The 22,722-nt window shown below is 36.3% G+C and overlaps 3 protein-coding genes across 3 annotated transcripts; 2 read left to right on the plus strand and 1 right to left on the minus strand.

Annotated features, from left to right (window-relative positions):
* Positions 1–10,551: 10,551 nt before the first annotated feature.
* On the plus strand, positions 10,552–14,900 carry LOC116203600 (protein SMG7L). Its single transcript, XM_031535401.1, has 6 exons — positions 10,552–10,754; positions 11,398–11,502; positions 11,605–12,114; positions 12,399–12,521; positions 12,608–12,798; positions 12,950–14,900. Exons 2-6 carry the CDS (start codon positions 11,446–11,448, stop codon positions 14,631–14,633), a joined length of 2,565 nt encoding a protein of 854 aa, XP_031391261.1. The 5' UTR covers positions 10,552–10,754; positions 11,398–11,445; the 3' UTR covers positions 14,634–14,900.
* Positions 14,901–15,085: 185 nt separating this feature from the next.
* Positions 15,086–17,246, plus strand: LOC116203603. The gene is made up of 3 exons (XM_031535404.1): positions 15,086–15,575; positions 15,661–15,818; positions 16,923–17,246. Exons 1-3 carry the CDS (start codon positions 15,492–15,494, stop codon positions 17,017–17,019), a joined length of 339 nt encoding a protein of 112 aa, XP_031391264.1. The 5' UTR covers positions 15,086–15,491; the 3' UTR covers positions 17,020–17,246.
* Positions 17,247–17,458: 212 nt separating this feature from the next.
* On the minus strand, positions 17,459–22,389 carry LOC116203601 (B3 domain-containing transcription factor LEC2). The gene is made up of 6 exons (XM_031535403.1): positions 21,430–22,389; positions 21,231–21,305; positions 20,551–20,651; positions 20,253–20,299; positions 19,804–19,877; positions 17,459–17,925 (listed from the first exon to the last, which is right to left on the minus strand). Exons 1-6 carry the CDS (start codon positions 22,051–22,053, stop codon positions 17,503–17,505), a joined length of 1,344 nt encoding a protein of 447 aa, XP_031391263.1. The 5' UTR covers positions 22,054–22,389; the 3' UTR covers positions 17,459–17,502.
* Positions 22,390–22,722: the final 333 nt, after the last annotated feature.

A 22,722-nucleotide genomic window follows, 5' to 3' on the forward strand; every position in this document is an offset into this window, starting at 1 on the left:
GGAAAGACAAGACCTATATGCACAATAATAATACAAAATATTAGAGGAAAATAATAAATTTATTATGAAACCAAAAATAATAAATCTAGATATTGTACACTGAAAATAAATCTATTCGCTAGATGTTATCTTTTTAACTTATTATCTATCTAATAAAACACCTTATTATGTTCTAGCTTGCGCATACGCTTAGGCCTTTCGTTTAATAAATCTATTTTAACCGATTGAGTCTATGAAAAATGCAATAATTTATCCTCTAATGATGGGTAAGCACCAATTGGATCTTAAAGTTGAATTTTACAACTGATAAAAGAGTGTCCAACTAACAAATAAGAATAACATATAATGGTTCGTTTGTAAATAATGAGTAACAAAGAAAAATTCAATTAAAAAAGTTATAAGATAGAAAAGTTCCAAAAAAGATGAGAATAAAAATTCCTCAAAATTTTTTCCCAGAAACTCCTTAAAAGTGATAAAACAAAATAATTAAATCTCGACTAAAGATATTAGAAAAGTACTTATTAAAAAACTTAAAATACATCAATCTATTTAATCGTTGACTTTAAAAGGCATACATACAAAGATATAATTGCATGTGTACATTCCACTTTAATCATATCCCCCAACCAATCATCGTCACACTCCGGGGGGTTAAGGTTGCTTTGGTGCTTCCACGGTATTAAATATTAGTTCTTGCTCTATAAAAGGGACCTTTCGCAGGCACAAATCAAATGCAGTCATGTCAGCGTTTATTGGGGAGGAATTGTGCTGCAAAATATATCACCATTCCCTCTCTTCTCGTCCTTCCCAACTCTCTTCTCTACGACCCCTTCTAGAATCGAGGCTGTTGGCTTGGCGCCGATTGTTCCCCCCTGTTCAGTCTCTTGCTAGTCCATCTATAACTTCGCATCAGCTATCAATTACGAGCCCCGGATCATGGCGACAATAGCCTCAATGGTGAGATATTAGATCGCTTCAGCAAGATGGCGGGATAATGATCCCAACAATATTGAGGTGGCAGTGGGTGGGATGCGATGCGCATCATGTCGGCAACAGTGACTTGGCCAAAAGAAAGAGAAAGAGATGAGACAAAGAGGGACGGGGAGAGGAATAGAACATAAAGAGAATGGAATTAGACAATTTTGTATTTTGATTTGAACCCAGTAAATTTTCAATTTACTGTGTCACATCATTATTTCTCTTTGTAAATATTTTAAAAGAAAAACAAAACATTTTGAAAAATAGAAGCAAGACACGACACATACCTGTGGAAAATTAATCTTTGGATGTTGTTGTATGTCCTCGTCGAATTTTGATCTTCTTGCCCAAGCAATCCCTCCACAAGGAAAATAGTTCTCTCTCAAACAAAGAGTCATCCAAACCTGCGAGAAAGTTGCTTAAATTACTCGCCATGCGATTGTCACTATTTCGAAGAAGGATACTTTCCATGTAAATGTTGTATCTTCCAGGAAAAGTGAGAGTAGTTTGATTGTATTTTGAATGGAACGAAGTCATACCATTACTTGAACAATTGATGACATTTAAATGAATTCCATGAGTGGGCACCATTACCTTTTCTTAGGAAATGGGAGGGCATGATGAGATTTATTTTGTGCAAGAGGCAATTTTCCATGAAAAGACAAGAACTAATTTGATATAAGGGTCATATTAGGAATTACAAAAGTAAGAAAAGACTAATAAAATGGGGTAAATGGGGGTAAAATGGAAAATAAACAATATGAGAGAAATAAAAAAGAACTTCACACTTCTATACGTATATATTACTAATGAAAAATGCATTTAGAAACCGATGATTAGGGCATAGGATATAATTTACATGAAAAGATACATGTGGTTATGTAGAAAATTATAATTGAATAGACATATAGAGGGATATAGATGCATACTCTTCAAAGTTGAAAGGGTACTTTTAAAAAGTAAAAATCGAGAAACACATTAAAGATTTATACTTTTATACATGTTATAAATTATAAATTGTTATTATAAGTTTTATTTTACTACTTGAATTGAGGATTTATTGATGAAAATATGCATTTGAGATGAGACGATTAGTATAAATGGCTTAATATAGGAGAAAATGTATTATATTTTAGAGGAATACAATAGAGAGACAGAAGAAAGGATATAGATGCATGCTTTTGAAAGTTTGAAGAGTATCTCTAAAAAAGTAAATGTGGAGCAGAGAGTAAGTAAGCAAATTGCCAAAAGAACAGTTTGATGAAAGAAAGACTAGAAGTAGAAATCAGAACACATCAAATTCGTCAACATTTTGTGATAGTGCGATTTTATTTGTTTTATATTAGATATAATTAAGTGATTTTTATTGTTACAAATGTTGATGGAGGTGTGAGTATACATATGCAACATGTCTTTTGAATTGGGGAGACACCATGATTTAATTTTTATCTAAGAGGCACAATTGGCAGCCGTAAGTGTGAAAATATTTTAGTGAGTTAGGTATATGTTGTTGAATTTCTATCAGGGGCTATTTTTTCTTTCAACGGATACTAATACGAAGGATCATATCGTTATTTAAAAAGAAAACAAAAATATGTCTGCATACATTGAATGAGTGGATAGAGTTTAGGAAGATGTCCATGTACATTAAATCGATAAAATAAGAATTAAGAAACTATCTACATACATTACATACATTGAAGGGTAAAATAAGAATTTTGAATTGTGGAGAAATATAATAATGAGCTCCAAACTTTTATATATGTATAGTAGAAATGTAATCTCAACAAGACAACTCAGTCCGTCCAACACAATTGATCACGTGAGAAAGATTCGAACTCTTGACCTCCTCTTGACCACCACATACGAGGTCATGGGCGAGCACAGAACCCACCGACGACCTCGTCTCTTTTTTAAAATTTTAATTTTTTAGAAATTAAAAAGTTGAAATATATAGAAGGGGACAAAATACAAATAAGCAAAATACTGGAGTCTCAAATAAAAATACTATCAAACAACTTTAACCTTTTGCTACTTATTTTACCAAACAATTTTGACCCAATCAATTACGCACTTATTATATTAAGTGATTAAATTTTCAGCCTATAATCTTAAGTGTTTAATTTTAAATCTAAACATACACAGCCTAAGTAGAGGATGAGACGAGAGGAAGAGACGACAAAATTGAAGAGGAGGTGAGATCAAATGGAGAATAACTCGTAGATCTAATAATAAAAGTTATACTTCTAAAATTTGGCGTCTCTTTAACGTTAAATTGTAAATTTTTGCTTTAGAAGAATTGGAAACCTTAAACTCAATTTGAGGTCGCATATGAATTTAACTAGATTGTTTTATTCCTGAATTAAATAAGAAATAATTTTCTTTAGGGTGAACTGGGGCGCCGAAGCGCAGAAATGAAAAATATTTTTTATTTAGAGATATTAGAGAAAAATTATATGTAATATAGATTACCGGAAAAAAAACATTTAATGTAGAGTCTCATTTTCTATTTGTTGCTAAAAATATATATTTAGGACAAATAACAATGTATATGGTCATCTATCTTTTTTGCTTCTAAAAGATAGAATTAGAGATATAAAACACTATTTTGTCTCTATTTTTTTTTTGTTCTGTTCTATGTCATTTGTGTTGTAGTGATAGAAAATCAATATAACAAAATTTACTTTAAAAATTCATATATTTCAACGAATTAATATGAAAAAGAAAAATGAGCGTATGATAAGAGTTATCCTCGCGCATGGGGTACGCAAACTCAGAGGTTGAGGTAACAACGATGGACTTGTACTTGTGTAAGAACACGATAGAAATTTTCCATTTTTGTTGAAACTAACCCGATATCCGCACGATCCATGGATGCAACCTTAGTAATTGAATGCCGACGTGTAGTTGTGATCTCAGAAAGAAGTGAGTTCGTTCATTTTGTTTGTGCACTAACGTCTGATTGAAGATCAGCTTGCCCGCTAACTAAGAACATTGAGAAAACATGGCCTCACAAAAAGAAAAAATTATAGTCAAGCTTTTGTCAACTCTTGAAGGTCGCGATCGACGATGAGCCATCCAACTATGCTGAACATAGTATGAGTTGCGGCGCTGAAACGGCGCCGAAGCAAGAAAGAATGACTCCCACGTGTTCAAATATTTGACCATTCCTATATAAGAAAATTCAAGGATCTTTGTCTGTAGAATGATGCCTGGAGCTGAAACGGCGGCCGGGATTTACTTCCAATAAATTCAATGCAGAGTCTAAATAATTTCCAAAAATAATATATAGGACGACAATTCTATGACTAGCGCAAAAAAGTTGTTGGCACCTCTATTGATTTTCCAATGTAGAATAATAGAGGCCTAACGGAAATAACGACAGTGAAGAAAATTGAGGTAAAGCAAGGCCGGGTGAGGCATCCCCAAAAAAATCTCCCAGAAAGTAAAAGTCCTGACGTCGTCCACAAGTATGGGACTAATGTCCATCACCAAAGGTAAACTAAACAATCACCTCGCTGACAAAAAAGATGTAGTACAGTGACACACACTCTAACTTGTCAATCAAAAGATTGCAGATTTGATTCTTGTTGTGAGACTATCCGTGTCTTTTTATTAGCTATCATGATTTCTATTTCATTATATTATATCTGTAGATCTCCATTATAAGGAAAAGAAAATCGCCTTGCCATCTAATCCGTGGTAGAATTCTTTTTTTTTTTTGATGGATAAAATTGTGGGAGAAATTTTTCTCGCAATTTCGAGATTTGAACTTGTGTTGTCCTCCTTACGAGGGTTCGAGCCACTTACCACTCACAAGAATTTTCTTTTCAATATAAATGACTGACTTTTCACATGCTTGATACACGATAGGAACAAGCATATACATGGCCCTCACGAGAAGTATCAACCTAGGCGCACAATATCCTTTTGTCAATAGATGCTGAGAAACAATATGTGATTCCACCTCCAAAATTTTTTTCAGGTCCTTGCTAAAAGAAGTATTTATGTATTATCTATGTCAAGTTATATTTTTGCCCCAATGAAAATCCTAGCTCTAACCCTACTTGAGGGTATCCTAATTTCAAATCACCCCAAAATTTATGTAGAAAATACTCTTTATTACTTGCATGGCCTATGTGGCCTAACTGACTTATCCGATAGGTTTACAGATGTTTACTTGGTAACGTAGACTGTGACTCCATACCCTAACATCATACGTGTATATATATATATATATATATATGATCCTCGCATAACTATCCAAGTATAGCTTTTGTCAATACCCATCACATGAAGAGAATGCACTTCAAGGGCAGTTTCGTTCGCAGATTGTTATTATCTGTGGAATCATTTTACATGAGTTAAAGATCGAAAAATAAGATTATAATATATTAATATATTAGATTACAGTGAATGTGGGTGATAATATGATATGCATTTTATTTTCATAGGAATAAGATGTAGGATTCACAGTCGTAATCCGAGAATACTAAGTGTTTCGACCGCAAAAATGTTTCCAATCACATTCATAAAATCTTAACTCAGAGAAGGCGTTGATATCATTTAGTTTGCGTTTGGTTTTCGAGTTGAATCATGATGAAACTCAACTTGATTTTGTATAATGATTGTTAGTATTGACAAATATATTGATGTATTCTTCATATATATATATATATATAAATAAGTAAATATAAAATTTATTACTAAAAATTTGTTATGTATATAGATATGAAAGTAAAATTTATTATTAAAAAAAATTAATTATAAGAATGATTAGAAAAAAAGTATGTAAAAAAAATTATTATTAAATTAGATAAAAATGTAAAACAAAAAAATGATTGTATCGTAGGATTCGTGAAAAATAGAATTAAATTGAAGTCTTACTTATTCAAGTCAAACAAGTTGATGAGTGATGGAGAATTTGGTGCCATTATTATCCATAATGCACCTCTGTCAGGACTGATGACTAATAGTAGCATCGACAGTGTGGTCATCTATAAGAACCATCGGAATACGGACCTCCGTCGAAATGTAGAAGAGTAAACTAGCAATTTCGTCCCGAGATAATCAATTTGCATCAATCACGTCATTTGCATAAAATTTGCATCAAAATAGTCCTTGTCAGTATCAATTTGGTCCCCTGGAATATCAATTTGATCCATTGAAATATCAATTTAATCCCCAAGCATCAATTTGATCCCCTTACGACATCAATTTGGTCCTTTCGTAATATCAATTTGGTCTATTAAAACATCAATTGGGTCTCCTATTTACATCAATAGGGGACTAAATTGGTGTTTCAAAGGACTAATTTGATGTTACGAAAGGACCAAATTGATGTTATAAGGGATCAAATTGATGTTAGAAGGGATTACATTGATGCAGATTTCAAGCAAAGGACCCGATTGATGCAAATCGACTATCTCATGGACGAAATTGCTAGTTTACTCATGTAAGAAAAGAAAGTGAGAGACAACACCCTAATTACGTATGACTCCATAGAGTAAATGAGAGTCACCATAGACAAGTTGGCCAGGGCACGTCATTGATATCTCTTCTTTGTTGTAAATTTATTTATTTATTTTTATATGTATTTTAATATTCGAAAATTCAAAACATCCTATTAATTTAGTTTGAGTTAGGACCCACAAAGAGATAAAACTCTCTCAACATAGATTTTCTCATTTCATAAGACTCAAACCTGAAATCACATTTAAGAAAAATAAATGTCGAACTGCTTGAATTAATCAACATTTCATTGTAAATTTGTTATTATAATATAGTTCAAACACATACGCCTTGCTACACGAATTTCTTCCAATAAAAGTTTTTGAAGAAACCTGAGATTGATATAAAAATCCGTCCGCATCACATATAGACTTAATTGGCATGAGAAGTTCTACCAATGGGACCCAATGGCTACCCCGATCCCCATCGTCAAGGTACACGTACACGCCTCAACGAAAGCTACTTCATTATCCGTATTAATTATTCTCTCCATGTCCTATTCCACCATTTTCTTTTATCTGAAATAATTGATAATAACAAGATACTATTACAAGTTATGTGGACGACGCAACATAAAAAATTAACTATTATTTACGACTTATACGACACTAAGGTCACTTTATCTTTTAATACAAGAAAGATCCTTGAGCTATAAAAAAAAAACGTGTTACAGAAGAGGAAATAAAGGAATATAAGAAATTTTATTGATGAGAGAATCGTATTTCAAATAGATATCTTAATTTCAGGTTGGGGGAGAATATCATGTTTTAGTGAAGTTAATTTTAATTCTCATATATACCTTCTACCGTAAAATATAAAACTAACAAGAGATAACAACGTAAATATGCAATAAGATCTTCCTCGACGTCCTTTTTATTTTTTTTATTTCATTTGAGGGATAATTTATTTATATTTCCAAGAGTGAACTACTCTCTTTGCCGTGCCAAAAGGGTCGTTTTATGTTGCACCTTATCAACAAAAACTAAAGCTTGAAAATACATATGGTCCAAATTTATACAAACATACACAAATACATACATGTAGACATACATATGTATTCATTCATATACCTCTATATAAGAAACTGACAAAAAATCTAATCTAACCCTTAGGAGGAACGTTCATGGCGGTTCTTGTTTCTTCCTTTAGGAGGAATTGTTCGAAATTTCTTTTGGGTAATGGTAAGAAAAAATGCTGCTAAACATTACTACTGCCTTGGAACGATCCAGTTCTGATAATTAAGCTTGCTAGCTAGTCATTGAGATTAAGGTGATGTTTGATAAATTAAGTGCTTAAAAAAATTAGTTAAGAAAATAAGTGTTTATGAATATGAGAGGATTAATAAGGATGAGGAGATGTGTTTTGAAGAATTAAAGCCACTAATAAGTGAAAAATGACTTATTTCATAAGTCAAATTTTTTGACGTCATTCATTAATTATTTTTTGACTTAATGATTAAATAGTATGGACACATCATCTCTCATCTTTCCCTCATTCTCCCATTCATTTTTTCTTATAACTAACTTTTAAGTACTTATTTGATTAAGTTGAGACACGCACACCTTAAGATTTAATTAAATTTGAGATGGCTTCAATTAGCAAAATAAGAAATGTTCATATGGATAAGACCTAATATACTACACGTACTTAATTTAATTTATTATAAAAATATGAGGTATCGGTTTCTTACAAGTTTTATGCAGCTATACAATCTTTCTTTAATATGTAACCAGACAGATAGGATCTTTCGCCAAGAGATAAATAATCGTAACTAGAGATCCATATGCATTGGGGTCAAAAAGTGTTATTATTTATTATCTAGTTTCCAAGTAATACCAATAAAAATCTCTTGGCCCATCACTTTCAAGAGTTCCTATGACCTAACAAACTCAATAGTTTTAAAACCAAATGTCAAATTTTGTAAGCTTTAGTCCACATAAAGAACCCCACGCAGTTGGGATCTCCCCAATGTCTTTACTTAATCTAATAATTGAGTCCATAAATCATGACAGGCACTCATTTGTTCTAACATAAGTGAATGAAAACCAATCAATTGATTTTCATTTTCTTTTAAAACAAAATTATCTGCCTAATTGATGTATTGTGTTCGCCGTGCCATTTACTCATGATGTATCTATGAGTAAATAGATAATATAAATGGCTTATAAAAAAAATCCTAGAGGTGATTTACCCTATAAGAAACACTAAAAATCAAATAATGTGATAACATATTTCATATGTTTTCATTAACAGATACATTAACTTGGAGTAGTTCTGGATTGTATTTTGACAAAATAAATGGGATCATGTTCTTCTATTCAAAGTAATTAAGCACAGATAACATCCATCAATATATTCCAAATATCTATAATAATAATTATTATTAAGAAGAAATATTAACATTTACAGAAGAGAAAATTTGCGGAATTAATTTCAGGTCATAAGAAATTTTCTCTCTTATTTAATGCCTAAATTTCCAACTGCTCTCGCTTCACCTATAAACAGAAAATGGTTTAAGTTCGTTTCTTTTAAATGTATCCCCTATCATATATAATAGTATTATTTGCATTGAAATAAGGTGAAGAAAACATCGACCAGTAAACGGATGACTTTTGCTATATTCTCAAAACTATTGGAATCCACAAAGCTCTTCTTTTTCGAAGATGATAATGAAGATTGTAATGACGCATGATTAATGCACCATGATTTTTTTTTTAGTTTTCTTTTGTTTGGGCAATGTTCTTATTATTATAGAAGTTTAAACATAATAATGAGAGTAGGGCATGTATAATTATATAATGGTTGTCTTTATCTAATCAACATGTAATATTTTTTTAGAAAAAAAGACTTTCTAGATTTCTAATGATACTTCCTCAATTAAAGCATGGAGACCCTCCAACTACCCACCATCCGTGTGACTGTGGATGCATCATGCATTGCCAAGTGCAACGTTGCGTTGGTGCCCAACTCCATTACCGTTTTCATCAAAGCCCTATGTGGCAATAATAGGATAGGGATCATCCTTCCGATGTTCAGAAAGAACAACACATAAGATTATACATATGAAAGGCTTAGATCGAATTGAAGTCTAATTTTTGAAAGTTTACATTATGTGGAGCCAAACTTTTTGCAACGAACATGCATATATAATGTATATATAGCTGAATTATGGTATTTAATTCACCAATTTTGAAATAGAAACCCCATATAATGCTTCCAAATTGTAGAGGCAAAAACGAGATACCGTTTCTAGCTTGGATTTGAATTGATCCTCTCCATTCTTAATCAGGGAACATGCAATATGATATGATGATGGTCACCATATTATGATATAATCTGACCATTTTGGTGCAAAAAATTCTGAATTTTATTATCTTATTTAATACGACATAGCCATTATTCTAGAATAGGAAAATTGTTGCAAACCATAATCCAAAATGTAAAGATGTCACAATGGTTTCCTCTTTTAAATGGTAAACATATGCAAAATTGAATTGACTCATTAGCTTACAGAGAGTGCATCTCTATACATGGAAATTCTAACATGATATATATATAGGATTAAGATGACACATTAGCATTTCGGTTTAAGTATTTAATACTTTTATTATTTGTTATGAACTGCACAAAATACTAAACATTTAAATAGAAGTACTAAATACTTGAACTGAAAATAGAAACAAAAGTCACTCTAACTAATCACAAGTACTAAAAGTATTAAATACTTTAATTGAAATACTAGACACTTAAACTAAATATATAAAATGCGTCAATGTAACTCATTGTTATATTAGACACACTCTTCTATATATTGTGGACAAAAATTTAATCTATCAGCTATTATTGACAAAATAAAAAGAAATTTTCTATCTTTTTTACCGTCGAATTTCAAATTAAGGATAGGAAAATGATCATTAACCGAAATAAAAAGCCTAATGAAATAATTATTTACGAACGAGGAGAAAAGAGTTTTAAGATAAGAATTTCTTACTTTTATAAAATTGAGTAAAGAAAGACAAAAGAATCTTGTATTCGGGTAAGATGGTCTTTCAGATTTTCTCTCTCTCTCTCCCCTCTGTTCTCTCTCTCATCATCAGCCCCTTTTAACTTTGTCTGTTTCACAACGGAGCAGTTTCAGGTGGCCAAACCCTTCAAAATTCTCTCTCTCTCTCTCTGCCCCCTTCTCCCTGTGTTTTGTTCTCTGCTTCCATGTGTGAGCCCTTGCCTGGTTGGTTGGGTCTCAGCTTCTGCAACACAAATTTGCTGTAAGGCATTAGTTTTGATCACTGTCTTGTTCCAATTCTGTGTTTTGTCTCTGTTTTTTGTCTTCTGGGTACCCTTTCTTTGTCACTTCTGATGTCAAAGTTTTAACCTTTATTACAGTTAGATCCTGACCTTGAGAAACCAACTGTAAGTTCAGTTCTTGTGCAGTTGTTGTCTTGTTACTTCCATGTCTCTGGTTACTGCTGCCTTTCAGTTCTTTTGTTTGTGGCTTGGCTCAACTGTGATAGTAATCTTTGAAAAGAAAATGTCTAAGTTGCCCTAAATTCCATAATTGGGTGGTTGTCCCTGTTCAATAGTGGCTTAAAAGGTCTCATGAGGAATTTGGTGAGGTGGGTTTATGCTAATTCAGGGTGTTTTTGGGAAATTTCGATGAAATTGAGCTTGACTTTGCTTCCAAATAATCAACGGATCAATGGGCTCTGTTTCTACTTGGACATGACAGTGGAAGCTGGATTAGGACTTTGCTTCCCATTTTCTATATGTTTTTTGTTGAAAAGCTAATGCTGCTCGGCAAGATCTGAGTGTTTTGTTAGCTTTTTGTGCTGCCTCTATCATATGTCTATTTTTATGATTCATCTTATCCCGCTGATGATGCCAACTTGAGATATATGTTGTAAATTTCAGGCAAGGGGACAAAAGATCTCTTGAAGGGCCATTTCAAAAACCTTAAACATGGAAAGTAATTTGAGCACTCCCGGGGAGAAAGAGAAGCAGAGTTTTCTCGTCGAGGTAATGTTCTTTGAGATTATGCAAATGTGCATATCACTGGAGAAAGCTCTCATTCTCAATCTTTTCATGCTTACGCTTCTGTTGAACTTTCATCCCTTTTAGGTATCTAACATCGAAAAGCAATTATGGGCATTGATCAACTCCAAAGGTTTATTGCAGCCTGAAGTTCAAAATTTGTACCGCCGAGTCTGTTGTAGTTATGAAATGATCATCCTGAAAACTTCCGATATTGTGAATCTCCAAGAAGTTGAGTATTCCCTGTGGAAACTCCACTATAAGCATATAGATGAGTTCCGCAGGCTGATAAAGAAAGGTTCCGCTAGAAGTTCTGGTCATGTAGAAGGGCTGAAGCGGTTCCTCTTGGATGCAACTGAACTTTATAGAAGTCTCTTACTCAAATTACGAAGCCAATCAATTCCCAGAGATTGCATTGAGCAAAAACAGAATTCGCAATTCCTGTGCCATCGGTTTCTAATCTGTCTCGGTGATCTTGCGCGATATAGAGAGCTCTTTGAGAAACCCGAGGTTGAAGCCCGCAACTGGTCCATTGCAGCAGGACATTACTTGGAAGCATCAAAGACTTGGCCTGACAGTGGGAACCCCCACAATCAGGTATCTCACACTACTTCAATAAATTCTTAGCTCGCTCTGTCTGCTTGTGGTGAACAGTTCCACTTCTCCTTTCCCTTACAGTTGAGTCCTTTTTTCTTTAAATTTCTCGAGAAAATGGAGATGAGTTCTCATGCTTTCATTCAGAAACCCATCTCAAGAAGAATAAGCGAGTCTTATTACCTTTTTTTTTTTTTTTGTTCTGTTTACATCTTTCAGGATGAAATGGAGAATTGGGTCATAAGTTTGGATTTCTAGTAATTTGTGATGTGTGGTTTTATTTGTAGTTGGCGCTACTAGCTACTTACGTTGGCGATGAATTCCTTGCATTGTACCACTGTGTAAGAAGTTTGGCGATTAAAGAACCTTTTCCTGATGCCTGGAACAACCTCGTACTCCTGTTAGAGAAGGTAACTTTTAATTTCTTGCTCTTTCTGCATCTTCAAGGATCATTCTTATTCTTTGACTCTCATTTGCTCCATAAAACATTCTGCAGAGCATGTCATCTCCTTTATGCTCCGCTTCTTGTGAGGTTTCTTTTGATTTCCTAAGACCATCAGAAAGAAGCAAATCTGAGCATGATATATCTAAGCACGAGATATCAGCGGAGGAGCGGACTAGCTCTGGGAAAAATAAGTTATGGCCCCTTATTGTTAGAGTGGCAAGTTTCTTCTACATAAAATCAAGGTAATGCGGCTGATATGTTGATTTGATGCCTTCTACAGTCATTGCTCTATCATGCATGGAAAGGCTTAATTCGGAGCAAATATTACAATTGTGAGATTTCTGTCTTTTCAATTTATTACTGATCTGCTCATATTTTTTTCCTGGGGGACAGCTCGGATGAGTTCCTTAAAACTTTTGGTTCTGCTATCAAAGAGCTTGAGATTCTGATGGAACTAGATGACACAAAATTGGAAGATGCATTGAAGTCCTATCAGTTCGCAGATTCAAGAGATGTCGGCCCTACTCGAGCAGTCCAGGTTGTCTGTACCTTCATCTTCATCATCCAAAATCTTTCCGAGAACCCATTTCTCCGAAATCTGGAAGAAAAGAATGGGACCAACCATCAGGAATTGTTAAGGCAATACGTGATTTCCAGTACATTCATCTTCATGGGTCGTCTCACTGAGCGGTGCTTGAAGGCTCATCTGGTTGATTTATGCCCTCTTCTACCTTCTGTTCTTGTATTCATGGAGTGGCTCGTGATTGTGCTTGATGATCTGGAGCTGAACGGTAGTAATGAAGAGGAAAGAGCAGTATCTTATTTCTTCGGGAACATTGTTCTTCTCTTGAACTCATTGAAAGCAGGCAAAGCTGAACTGGGGCCTCAAGATCATGCTGCTCTTTGGGAAGACTATGAACTTAGAGGTTTTGCTCCTTTGGCAAAAAGTCACATTTTATTGGATTTCTCGACTTCCTCAGCTCAAAATAACAGTTATCAATGTGGGAATTCATTTCGTGCACAGCGAATTCTTTTTGCTGCAAGGAGAATTGCGGAGAGATCTAAAATGTGGGTCTTCTACGATAAATCGATCGGAAAATTCTCTGTTTCATCAAAAGGGGAAGGAAAACCAGTTTCTCTGGACGAAGAGGAAGTGATTCTCTTCAAGCCTCTGGCACGTCACAATTCTGCTCCACTGTACGATTGTATGAACTCGAAAGAGCACTCTGTTGATGGAGAGGATACTGATGAAGCAATTGTGCATTCCGATGAATGTTTGAGGAGAACCCAAACGGCTCGGGTATTCAAGCCATTCAAACAACCTGAGTCAGCCATCTCTGCAGGCCCACCTTCGCTCAGCGCCTGGGTTCTAAATGGAGGAAGCTCGGGAACTAGTGTGGAGAATCAGTTGTCCCCTATTGAAGAGCTTGCTTCGACGTCATTGGCCAATCTCTCGATCACAACTTCCACACAGGAGAATCCCATTCCGAAGTCTGTGCATGAAGCAGTGATCACCCATTCTCTTGCTCCTCCTCCTTATTCGGCTCCAATTCCCTCGGCCCCGCTTTTACCTGAAGATGCCACTTGGTTTACTGGGACACAGCCGACCTCCCACAATGGGGCACAAGACAGGATCTCTGGTGCATCATACGGAAACCCTGGTGATTTTGTGAATTTGGCCCCTCATTCCCCTGCAGGTTTCTTGAATTTAGCATACCCAGTAACTCGCGGGTTGAGTTCCTCAGAGTGGCTCAGGAAGTTCCGAGAGATCAACAATCTCCACCCCGGAAACGGTTATATGTGGGCTCCAACAAATCCTCTCGGGAATTTCCATGCCCTGGCGGGTCCCGAGTGGGGGAATCAAGTTCCCTTGGGTTCTAACCAATTGGTTTACTTGAGCCCGAAGCCACAATCACATCCTGAGCTTTACCAGGGACCTATTCCTTACGGCTGCGGTGGTGTGGTATCCGATCCTGTAAGAGACGATCAGTTATCGCTTCTTCAGTACCTTAATGAAAAGGAGTGGAGGCTCCAGCAAGATCCGAGCATGCGAGGTCCCACATTCCTCGGGAATTAATTCAGCAAGGTCCCACGTTCCTCGGGAATTAATTCAGTACATCTTTTGAGCATAGGCCTAATTCGAGCTTGACGAATCTCTATGCGTATGTATTTGTATGTAAATGTTCTATAGAGCTTCTAGTAGGGCAAAATGAAAAGAGAGACAGGGAACAGAGGTAAAAGAAGTGTTAAACTGTATAGAGACGGCTTGGGAAATGTTCTGCAATAAGTCGTTCGGGAGCACAATTTCTGTGTGGATCCTGACCGTGTTCCTGTTCTTAAAACAGTTACTGACTAGTGAGCAAGAAGATTACATCCCGTACAAGTCCGAGCGGCCGAATCAAAAGCCCGGTACGTCTATGAGAAATCACCATAAATCATTCACAGGTTGGTATTTTCTCAAGCAATGATGGACATTTGCCTAATGCCACCTGAATAAATCGAATATCAAGCCGAAACAGTCATGAACTTCGCGCCTTTTCAGCATCAGTGTTACGGGGCTGTTATATAAAAATATAGCCGGATTCCGAGGGGAGTTTGCATATCTAAGTCTAGCTGGGGAACCATTCGCCCCAACCGGACGTTTCTTGGAACCAGCGGATTCGAGTGAGTTCATTGTAATTGGGTTCAGGGAAGTTTGTTCAGGAATTCAAAACCAAAAATCGCTGGGGTTGACATTTGGAAACGAAGAAAAGATTGGGGGCCAAAGTGGGCGAGTATAAAACCTTTGGGGTAAAATTGGTGACATGTAAAACATTTTAGGGTGTGAAGTGAACCATCGAAGGAAGTTCAGGGGAAAAACTAATAAAACTCGTTTTCAATCAGCTCACACGGGAACTCCCTCCCTCCTCTGCTCTTCTCTGCTCTGCTCTCTCCAATGGCGGAAAGCCCATCGGCGGCGGCAGAAGACGTATCGTCCGCCAGGGCAGTCCTCCTCGGAGCTTTAGCTCCGGGGGTGAACGTCCGTACAACTCGCCCACTCTACCGTCGTCTCGTCCCAGTAATTTTCCGCCAAATTAACGAACTTTCTTCGGATCTAATTTCAGGGTCCGACATGGAGCACGCTGAAGGCGGCGTTTCTGATGCTGGGTCTGAGCCTGGCGGTCATGCTGGGCTTGGCGTTCTCCTCTAGCGACTCTTGGTTGACTCTCCACGTCTCCTTCCTCGTCCTCATTGCTGTAACCCTCTTTCTGCTCCTTAGCTGGTGAGAGCAGCCTCTTTACTGAGTTGAATGTACCGAATTCGGCCATTTTAAAGTTCTTTCGTGTTGTTTGAGATTGTCGATTCTCAGCTTATGTTTGCGCTGCATCAAGTCTATGCCTTGTTTTCGAAATCCTGGAATCTCACTTTTCTTCATGATCAATACTAATCTTATCAGAATAACATGATAGATAGATCCAGTGTGCAACTTAAAATTCATGGCAAGCTGTATCCTTCATTAATGGAAAATGGCGTATAGTCTAACGGATTTATCAGCATATGTATAGGATGCAGTTTAAGCTTTTCGATTAGTAGATATCTTAAATTTTGTTATGGGGTTCTTTTTGGTAAAGCTTTTGATTTACCGGGAACTTTTCAGCTGAAATAGATGCTGGATCGTGGATGGTTTGAGAAATGTCTACCATTGTTGCACTATCTGAGTCAAAATGGAAACTAGCTATGTAGTTATTGCTTTGCAATGTCTGAACAGAAATTGACTTGCTGCTAAACTGCTATGTCCATGGTACTGGGACAATTTTTTCATCCTTTCCGAGGAGAAACAAATCAGAATTAAGGTTTCATAACTCAGCTTGTATGCTTGAGCTGATTTATATGCGCATTCCTGAACCTCCAAAGATATCCTCGAGCAAATTTCAACGGATCTTTTTCGGTTTCCTGCGTATATACTAATTCTATTGTACGGCTGCGGGTTGGATGGGCTGAGTAAGAACCTTCGTTCAAAAATTTTATGCATTACTGAAGTGTCCCCTCAGGGTGTCCTTGTTCCCAATATATAGTGGTGATTATGGAAGTGCAAAAGTGCTAATTACTACAATCTGATTGTCAACTTCGGCCATATTTTCTATTATAGATCTTGTTAAATGCGTTCGCCATACTTGGAATATTGTATCTTTTGGCAAAGTCTGTCGCGATTGTTGATGAATTTCTGCCTTTGGATGGCCTCTTTCTGCAAACTGATGCTGTCACTATTAGCTGGTTCTGCATCTTTAGTTCAGCTCCATTTACTGATGTCATATCACTAGAGTCGAATGATTGTATTCTGATATTAATTTTATTCTTCCTGCTGTAACTAAACTATTTTGTGCAGGTATCTTGGGGAAACTGGTTTTGTGTCGATTGAGCACCAAATGCGAGAATTGGATTTGGTGCCACATGATCATAAAGAGACTCAAAAGAGCAAATAATATCATTACCATGTGTCCATGGGCGAATGCATTGTAAAATTCGGGCAAGATTGTAACCGAGAAAAACTGAAGTTTTTCTTTAGGAGAGAAGAACATGTGATCATAACACAGAAGCAGGACGAGCAGAACAAGGATTCCAGGAGATTAGTTTCTGTAGCAATCATTCAAAATCTTTTGTACGGTTGAGATATGTTATTCAAAATCATGAAGTTTTTTTTTCCTCTCTATCTGGGCAGTAGGCAGCTGCAACTCCTCGGGTATAAGATCTGTTATTTATGAACTCTTCTCGTCATCGGACAAAAGGCATTAACATGTTTAAGATGCTTCACCACGTTAAAAATTGAAATGCTGTTCTTTCTTTGCACATATATTGGAGTTTTGATGATATGAGTTATTTTCCTATAGACCCTTTTAGCAGAAAAAAGTACTAGTCTTGATTATATAACACAGCAGCTCAAAGAAGCTGCAGAATGTCCCATCTGATCATTGTTGATTTTCGCCACGGGCGCCCGACCATTGATCAAGAAAGGGGAATGTGCATGGGTTAATTCCATTGAGAGAGTCAAAGCTGCTGTAGAAATCATTGGAGTGGATCCCTGTATTGTTATCTGATCTTTGGTTGTTATTGTCCTGCTTGGTGAAGCAGTTGAACGCGGCCTGAGGCTCATTGGCAGGGGCCATGTATTGAGATGATGGAGGAGGAAAATCCATGAGGTGGAGAGTGACTTCTTGCTGCTCCCTGTGCCCGAGCTGCTCTATGAGAAGGGCTAGGGCTGCATCTTCCTCTTCATGTGATGGGGAAGTGGTGGGCGCAATTTGGAAGCTGCTGTAATGGCGGTTAGGGTTTTGGTGAGGTTTCTGCAGGAGCTCCTGTAATGGCTTTTCGGCCTTCTTGATGGAGAAGTACTGCATGACAGGAGAGATGTGAAAGGACAAAGTTCATGTAAAATAAGGATAATAATTAGCCTCAAAAGAGTATGAAAATGCGGTATAGAGTATAATATTTATGAGCAAAGTATGTTCGATTTACGAACGTTGCATTCTTTATATCACGATTCACGTGTAACTCTTGAAAGAAATAGGTCATTGCATGTAGTGCAACTAAGAACTGTACTTGTATGTATACATCGTTTTCGTAAGATAAGCAACTTATCCAATTTGTTAAACCAGGCAAATAGTATGGACGATATGATCTAAACAACTTGAGTTTTGTCTGCCTTAATATAAAACACTTGCTTTATTTACAACGGAAACGTATATTTAAAACTTAATATAATGACAAACCACTCACCAAAAAAAAAAACAAAAAACAATGAAAAAACAAAAACTTTGGTCGTGCATATTTCTAATAATTCTATATCTTGTGGGCCTTTTGATAACATTGCAAAATTTGTACAGCAGAAAATTAAGATAGTATACGAAATTTATATGATCGTTCAGTCAATATCTCAAGTTTGAATCCTATGATGAGGCGGTGGGAAGCAAGTCCTTGGACGTACTGGGGTGAGTTATAGGTGCTAAATGGCATGCTTAGACCACTTTAAGATGGATTAGACCCAGTATAATATTAAAATAACCTAACCCCGTTACAAGAAAACCGGGACAGAGAAAAAGGAAATATCTCCTCAATTGATATAATACATGTGTAAATTTGAGAACCGAGATTGGAATAGTTGAAATATTTATTCGTAACGCGACAATTTAACCTTTTTTTTTCCATCCAGAGATTAAATAATATCAATAGATATACTACGCGTGTTATGATTTTATTCGTTAAATGCTGTGAACATAAACCGCCAAACTATCAATACATGAAGACAGAGGACAGAAAGGAGGAAATTTCACCTCAATTCGAAATTCATTTATAAACTTAAGAACTGGGATGGAAATATAATTATTCGCAACTCTTTTCCATCTAGAGATTAAATAATATCAATAGATATACGATGCGTTATGATTCTATCTGTTAAACGCTTGAACATAAGCTGTCAATTATCAATAACCCGAGAAACCCTCGACGTGTGCCCTTTGGCTATAGATTGCAAGGGAATAAAAATTCTTTTTATCAAACTGATCCATTAAATTCACTTTACAAGAACGTGAGAAACCCTCGATGCATGCACTTTCGCTATAGAGCACAAGAGAATTCAAGTTCAATTATTAAACTAACGCGTTAAACTTACTTTACATTTAGATGCGCGGTAATACACATGGCATTTTTTTTCCTTCTTCTTTTTAATGCAATACTATGTCATTTTCTTCTAGATTGTCTCTTCAATTTTAATGGCTTAAACGGGAAAAGATCGTTCTTCTATGGATTCTTTTCCCTTCTTATTAGGAATGGGATTTTTCTTAATTGAGAAGAGCTAGCTCTTTTGAGAGGATAGAAGACTCGTGAATGGCACGTGCTCCAGTCCTAGCTGTAAAAGCACTTTTTTAGTGCCACGTCACATTTTTTGCATAAAAAGTAAAAAAAAAGGTTTATTTTTTCTTTTATTTCCCATTATTATTAGGTAAGACCTTCTTCATATCTCTTATCTTTATTCATTCACTACCGAAGTATCTCATGATGTCAGCATCGCAAAAAAAAGTCAAGAAGTATTTTTTTGTCATTTAGCTTAACAGATTTTCCCTGATTACTCTTCATTATCCCCAATTGTCACTATGCATAAAAAAAGAAATAGTAAATTAAAATATTACAAACAAGTAAAATTAAGTTAGTCAAAGGAAATAATGTGGTATTAATTATAATTTATGAGAATAGAAGGGAAAAAGTTAACTCACAAAGTTGTGGCTCTTGTCCTCGTAGAGTATGACAGTGTCTCCTATTTCCAATTCATTTTTCTTCACAAAGTCTCCTATAAAATAAAAAAGACACGATTGCATTTGTCATATAATAGATTCAATATATACATATTTTTACATCATTTCTAATCTTCTAAATTAACACCACAGTTGGGCGATTGATAAACAAGAATCATATTATAAACAAAAAAAAAAGAATCATACGTATATTTTGAATTTCTACATAATTACCGAGGGATACTATACTTAAGACTCCACTCTCGTCAAATGCGGTTTCTCTTATTAGCAAGGGCAGACCCTTATGGGATCGCGGATGATCCTAATATACCGTACCTCTTAAATACAATAAAATTTTCCTAATGTATTACGCAATTATTGTATTTTTTATGCGATAATTCTTTTTTTTTTGAGTAATGTCGAAAATATACCTGTGTTCTCTAGCACATACATCCTGCTCTTGTTGTTTGACCAAAACCTGCTTTTTCCAATGAGAGACATAGAAGAGCTTTACATTATTAGGTCAAACAAAATAACGATATCATATTGGTTCGGTTCATTTTTGGCAAATTCCAAGAGGGGCGTGAAAGCAAAGTCAAAGTTCAGCAACAGAACACACACAGAGAGAGAGAGAGAGAGAGAGAACAAAAGAAAGAATGTTTTCCCCTTTCTGTCAAGTGTCAACCTAAAAAAGAAAATCTTTATAAAATCCTATATTTAATTTCTCACTTGTATCTGAGGCTCCACTCTTGATGAGAGTTGATATCTTTAATCACCACTTGAATTCCTTCCTTAGCATTGAGGCTTGGAAGATTTTCCTCAGCATCCCTCTGCACTCAAAAATTAATCAATAGACTGAGAATAGCTCGTGTTTCCAAAATATTAATTTTTAATAAAAACATAGAAGAGTTATTAATTAATAATATATATTGTGTGAAGAAAAACAAAACTAAAAAAAACCAAAAAAGGATTAATTAATTTTGCTATAAAGATAATGATGGTTAACTATGCCTTGCTAATTCTTTGCTGTCACTGCTGGGTTGCAATTATTATGCCTCTCTTTTTCCCCCCTGCACCCATAAATGTTTCCTTTCCTTTGATAAATGGCGATTGGGAAGTGATTGGTCAACGGGCTGTCTGGAGACTTTAGACCGAGACCTCTACTTTTTTCAGTTCAGTGTGGTCAGCAAAATAGAAGCCAGTTAATCAACTGGAAATTATAAAAAATAAAAATAATTTTAAAAAGAATAAAAAATTCGATCATTTAATATATACGACACTCAGAGATATATATATAGATCGAATTTAATTAATAAGTCAAAACAAATGTTTGAAACCCGTTCAAGACGTGATTTTAATATGGGCCAAAATGAAATCGATACGTCGATTTTGTCTGATAGGCTTCTCACCTTCGGGATCACGATCCTCCCAAGTGACCCAACATCACTGTTCTTCAACTCCTTCTTCAGTATCAATCGCAGCCTCTATTAACCACAAAAAGAAAAGACAAAAACAAAAAACAAAATGCAACGAATAATAACAGTTGAGCATATATCATTCAATAAAGGAACAAACATAAATGCAAAAATTTTTACTTCATGTGCCGACCTTGTTATCCGGGGAGATGAAGTTGTACGGATCGATCGGCTTCTTATAGGCAGAGCTCGCCATTGTTTCATGCATGGATAAAACAGTAGTAGCATCATCGACCCCATCGTAGTAAAAATGAGGGAACATGGCAGCCAGATCCTCAGAGCTCCGGTTCAAGTTGAGGCTCCTCTGCCTTGCTATCTTCCGCTTAGTCCTCGCGACCTTGGTAGTCCAGGCATCGGCAGCAGCCATCCTCTCCTGATCCACTGGTGACATAGTGCTGGTGTTGAAGTTGGTATAGTTGGGCTGTGAGAGAGCGATGCCCGAGAATCTGTGGACCGGCTGACCCGAATAGGACACGGGATGCTGGACCTTGGGTCCCACCCAGAAGGGCTCAGTGGGTGGTTGGGAGGTTGGCGGGTGAACCGCAAAGGGTGGCACCATAGGAAGGTAGGGAGAAGGAAATGGTGCCGGGTGATGATATGGGAAAGTCGAGGTCGACGAGGACAACGAGGAGTAAGGGTGATGGTGTTGGTCATATGAGGAGGAGGATGAGGAATGGGGATGAGGTTGGGGCTGAGAGGAGGCTGTGTAGGGTTCCTCATTGGTGGTGTTGGGAAATGGGAAGTAGGGCTTCTCCATTTTTGGATTGTAAGTAAAGATTGGGAGCCCTAAGGGGAAAACAAAGATCAATAATGGTGGTGAAGGGAACGTTTATTTATGTATGTGGGCCTCTCTCTTGCTCACACTCACACTCTCTTCTCTCATCGAATCTCTCTCTCCGCGGCACTCCCCCTTAGTAGGGCAGGTCGTCCCGGGTGTCAACAATGGTGGGGGACCACACTCAAAATGGGAACAATGACTCCAAAATGAATACTGTACATGTTTCGAGAATCAGTCCGGTACTTTAAATATTTTTCTAGAAGAAGGGAGAGGGGATGGAGGAGGGCAACTGGAGAGAGAAAACAGGTGTTGAGTAGGAGAGAGGAACGTGGCAGTGAAGGAGCTCAAGGGGAGTCGGTGAGAGAAACAGCCATTGTAAGAAGTGGAGAAGGAAAGGAAGAGGAGGGAAAGGTGAGAGTGAGGGTGAGGGTGAGGGTGAGGGTGAGGGTGATGGTGAGCGTTGGGATATTAAACTGACCAATATGGAGAAAGAGTTCATAAAAACTAATGGATTCAATATTTTTATTAATAATCTATTTATAATAATTCAGATTTTTTATATGTGTATCTTGATATTCGGAAATCTATTGATTTTCAACTTATTCAGTTCGAGCGGGTCTGCTCAACGGGGTCAAACATTTCTCATGT

Source organism: Punica granatum, chromosome 4 (genome assembly GCF_007655135.1).
Source record: "Punica granatum isolate Tunisia-2019 chromosome 4, ASM765513v2, whole genome shotgun sequence".
Taxonomy (NCBI): domain Eukaryota; kingdom Viridiplantae; phylum Streptophyta; class Magnoliopsida; order Myrtales; family Lythraceae; genus Punica; species Punica granatum.

What these genes read in the sequence shown, in the direction of transcription:
- LOC116203600 (XM_031535401.1), top strand. Translation starts at nt 11,446, where the DNA reads ATGGAAAGTAATTTGAGCACTCCCGGGGAGAAAGAGAAGCAGAGTTTT. An exon ending in TCGTACTCCTGTTAGAGAAG is followed by an intron (nt 12,522 to 12,607) that starts GTAACTTTTAAT and finishes AACATTCTGCAG; the next exon opens with AGCATGTCATCTCCTTTATG. An exon ending in TTCTTCTACATAAAATCAAG is followed by an intron (nt 12,799 to 12,949) that starts GTAATGCGGCTG and finishes CCTGGGGGACAG; the next exon opens with CTCGGATGAGTTCCTTAAAA.
- LOC116203603 (XM_031535404.1), top strand. Translation starts at nt 15,492, where the DNA reads ATGGCGGAAAGCCCATCGGCGGCGGCAGAAGACGTATCGTCCGCCAGG. An exon ending in CTTTAGCTCCGGGGGTGAAC is followed by an intron (nt 15,576 to 15,660) that starts GTCCGTACAACT and finishes ATCTAATTTCAG; the next exon opens with GGTCCGACATGGAGCACGCT. An exon ending in CTCTTTCTGCTCCTTAGCTG is followed by an intron (nt 15,819 to 16,922) that starts GTGAGAGCAGCC and finishes TATTTTGTGCAG; the next exon opens with GTATCTTGGGGAAACTGGTT.
- LOC116203601 (XM_031535403.1), bottom strand. Translation starts at nt 22,053, where the DNA reads ATGGAGAAGCCCTACTTCCCATTTCCCAACACCACCAATGAGGAACCC. An exon ending in GAGTGGAGCCTCAGATACAA is followed by an intron (nt 20,300 to 20,550) that starts GTGAGAAATTAA and finishes TGGAAAAAGCAG; the next exon opens with GTTTTGGTCAAACAACAAGA. An exon ending in GTATGTGCTAGAGAACACAG is followed by an intron (nt 19,878 to 20,252) that starts GTATATTTTCGA and finishes TTTATTTTATAG; the next exon opens with GAGACTTTGTGAAGAAAAAT.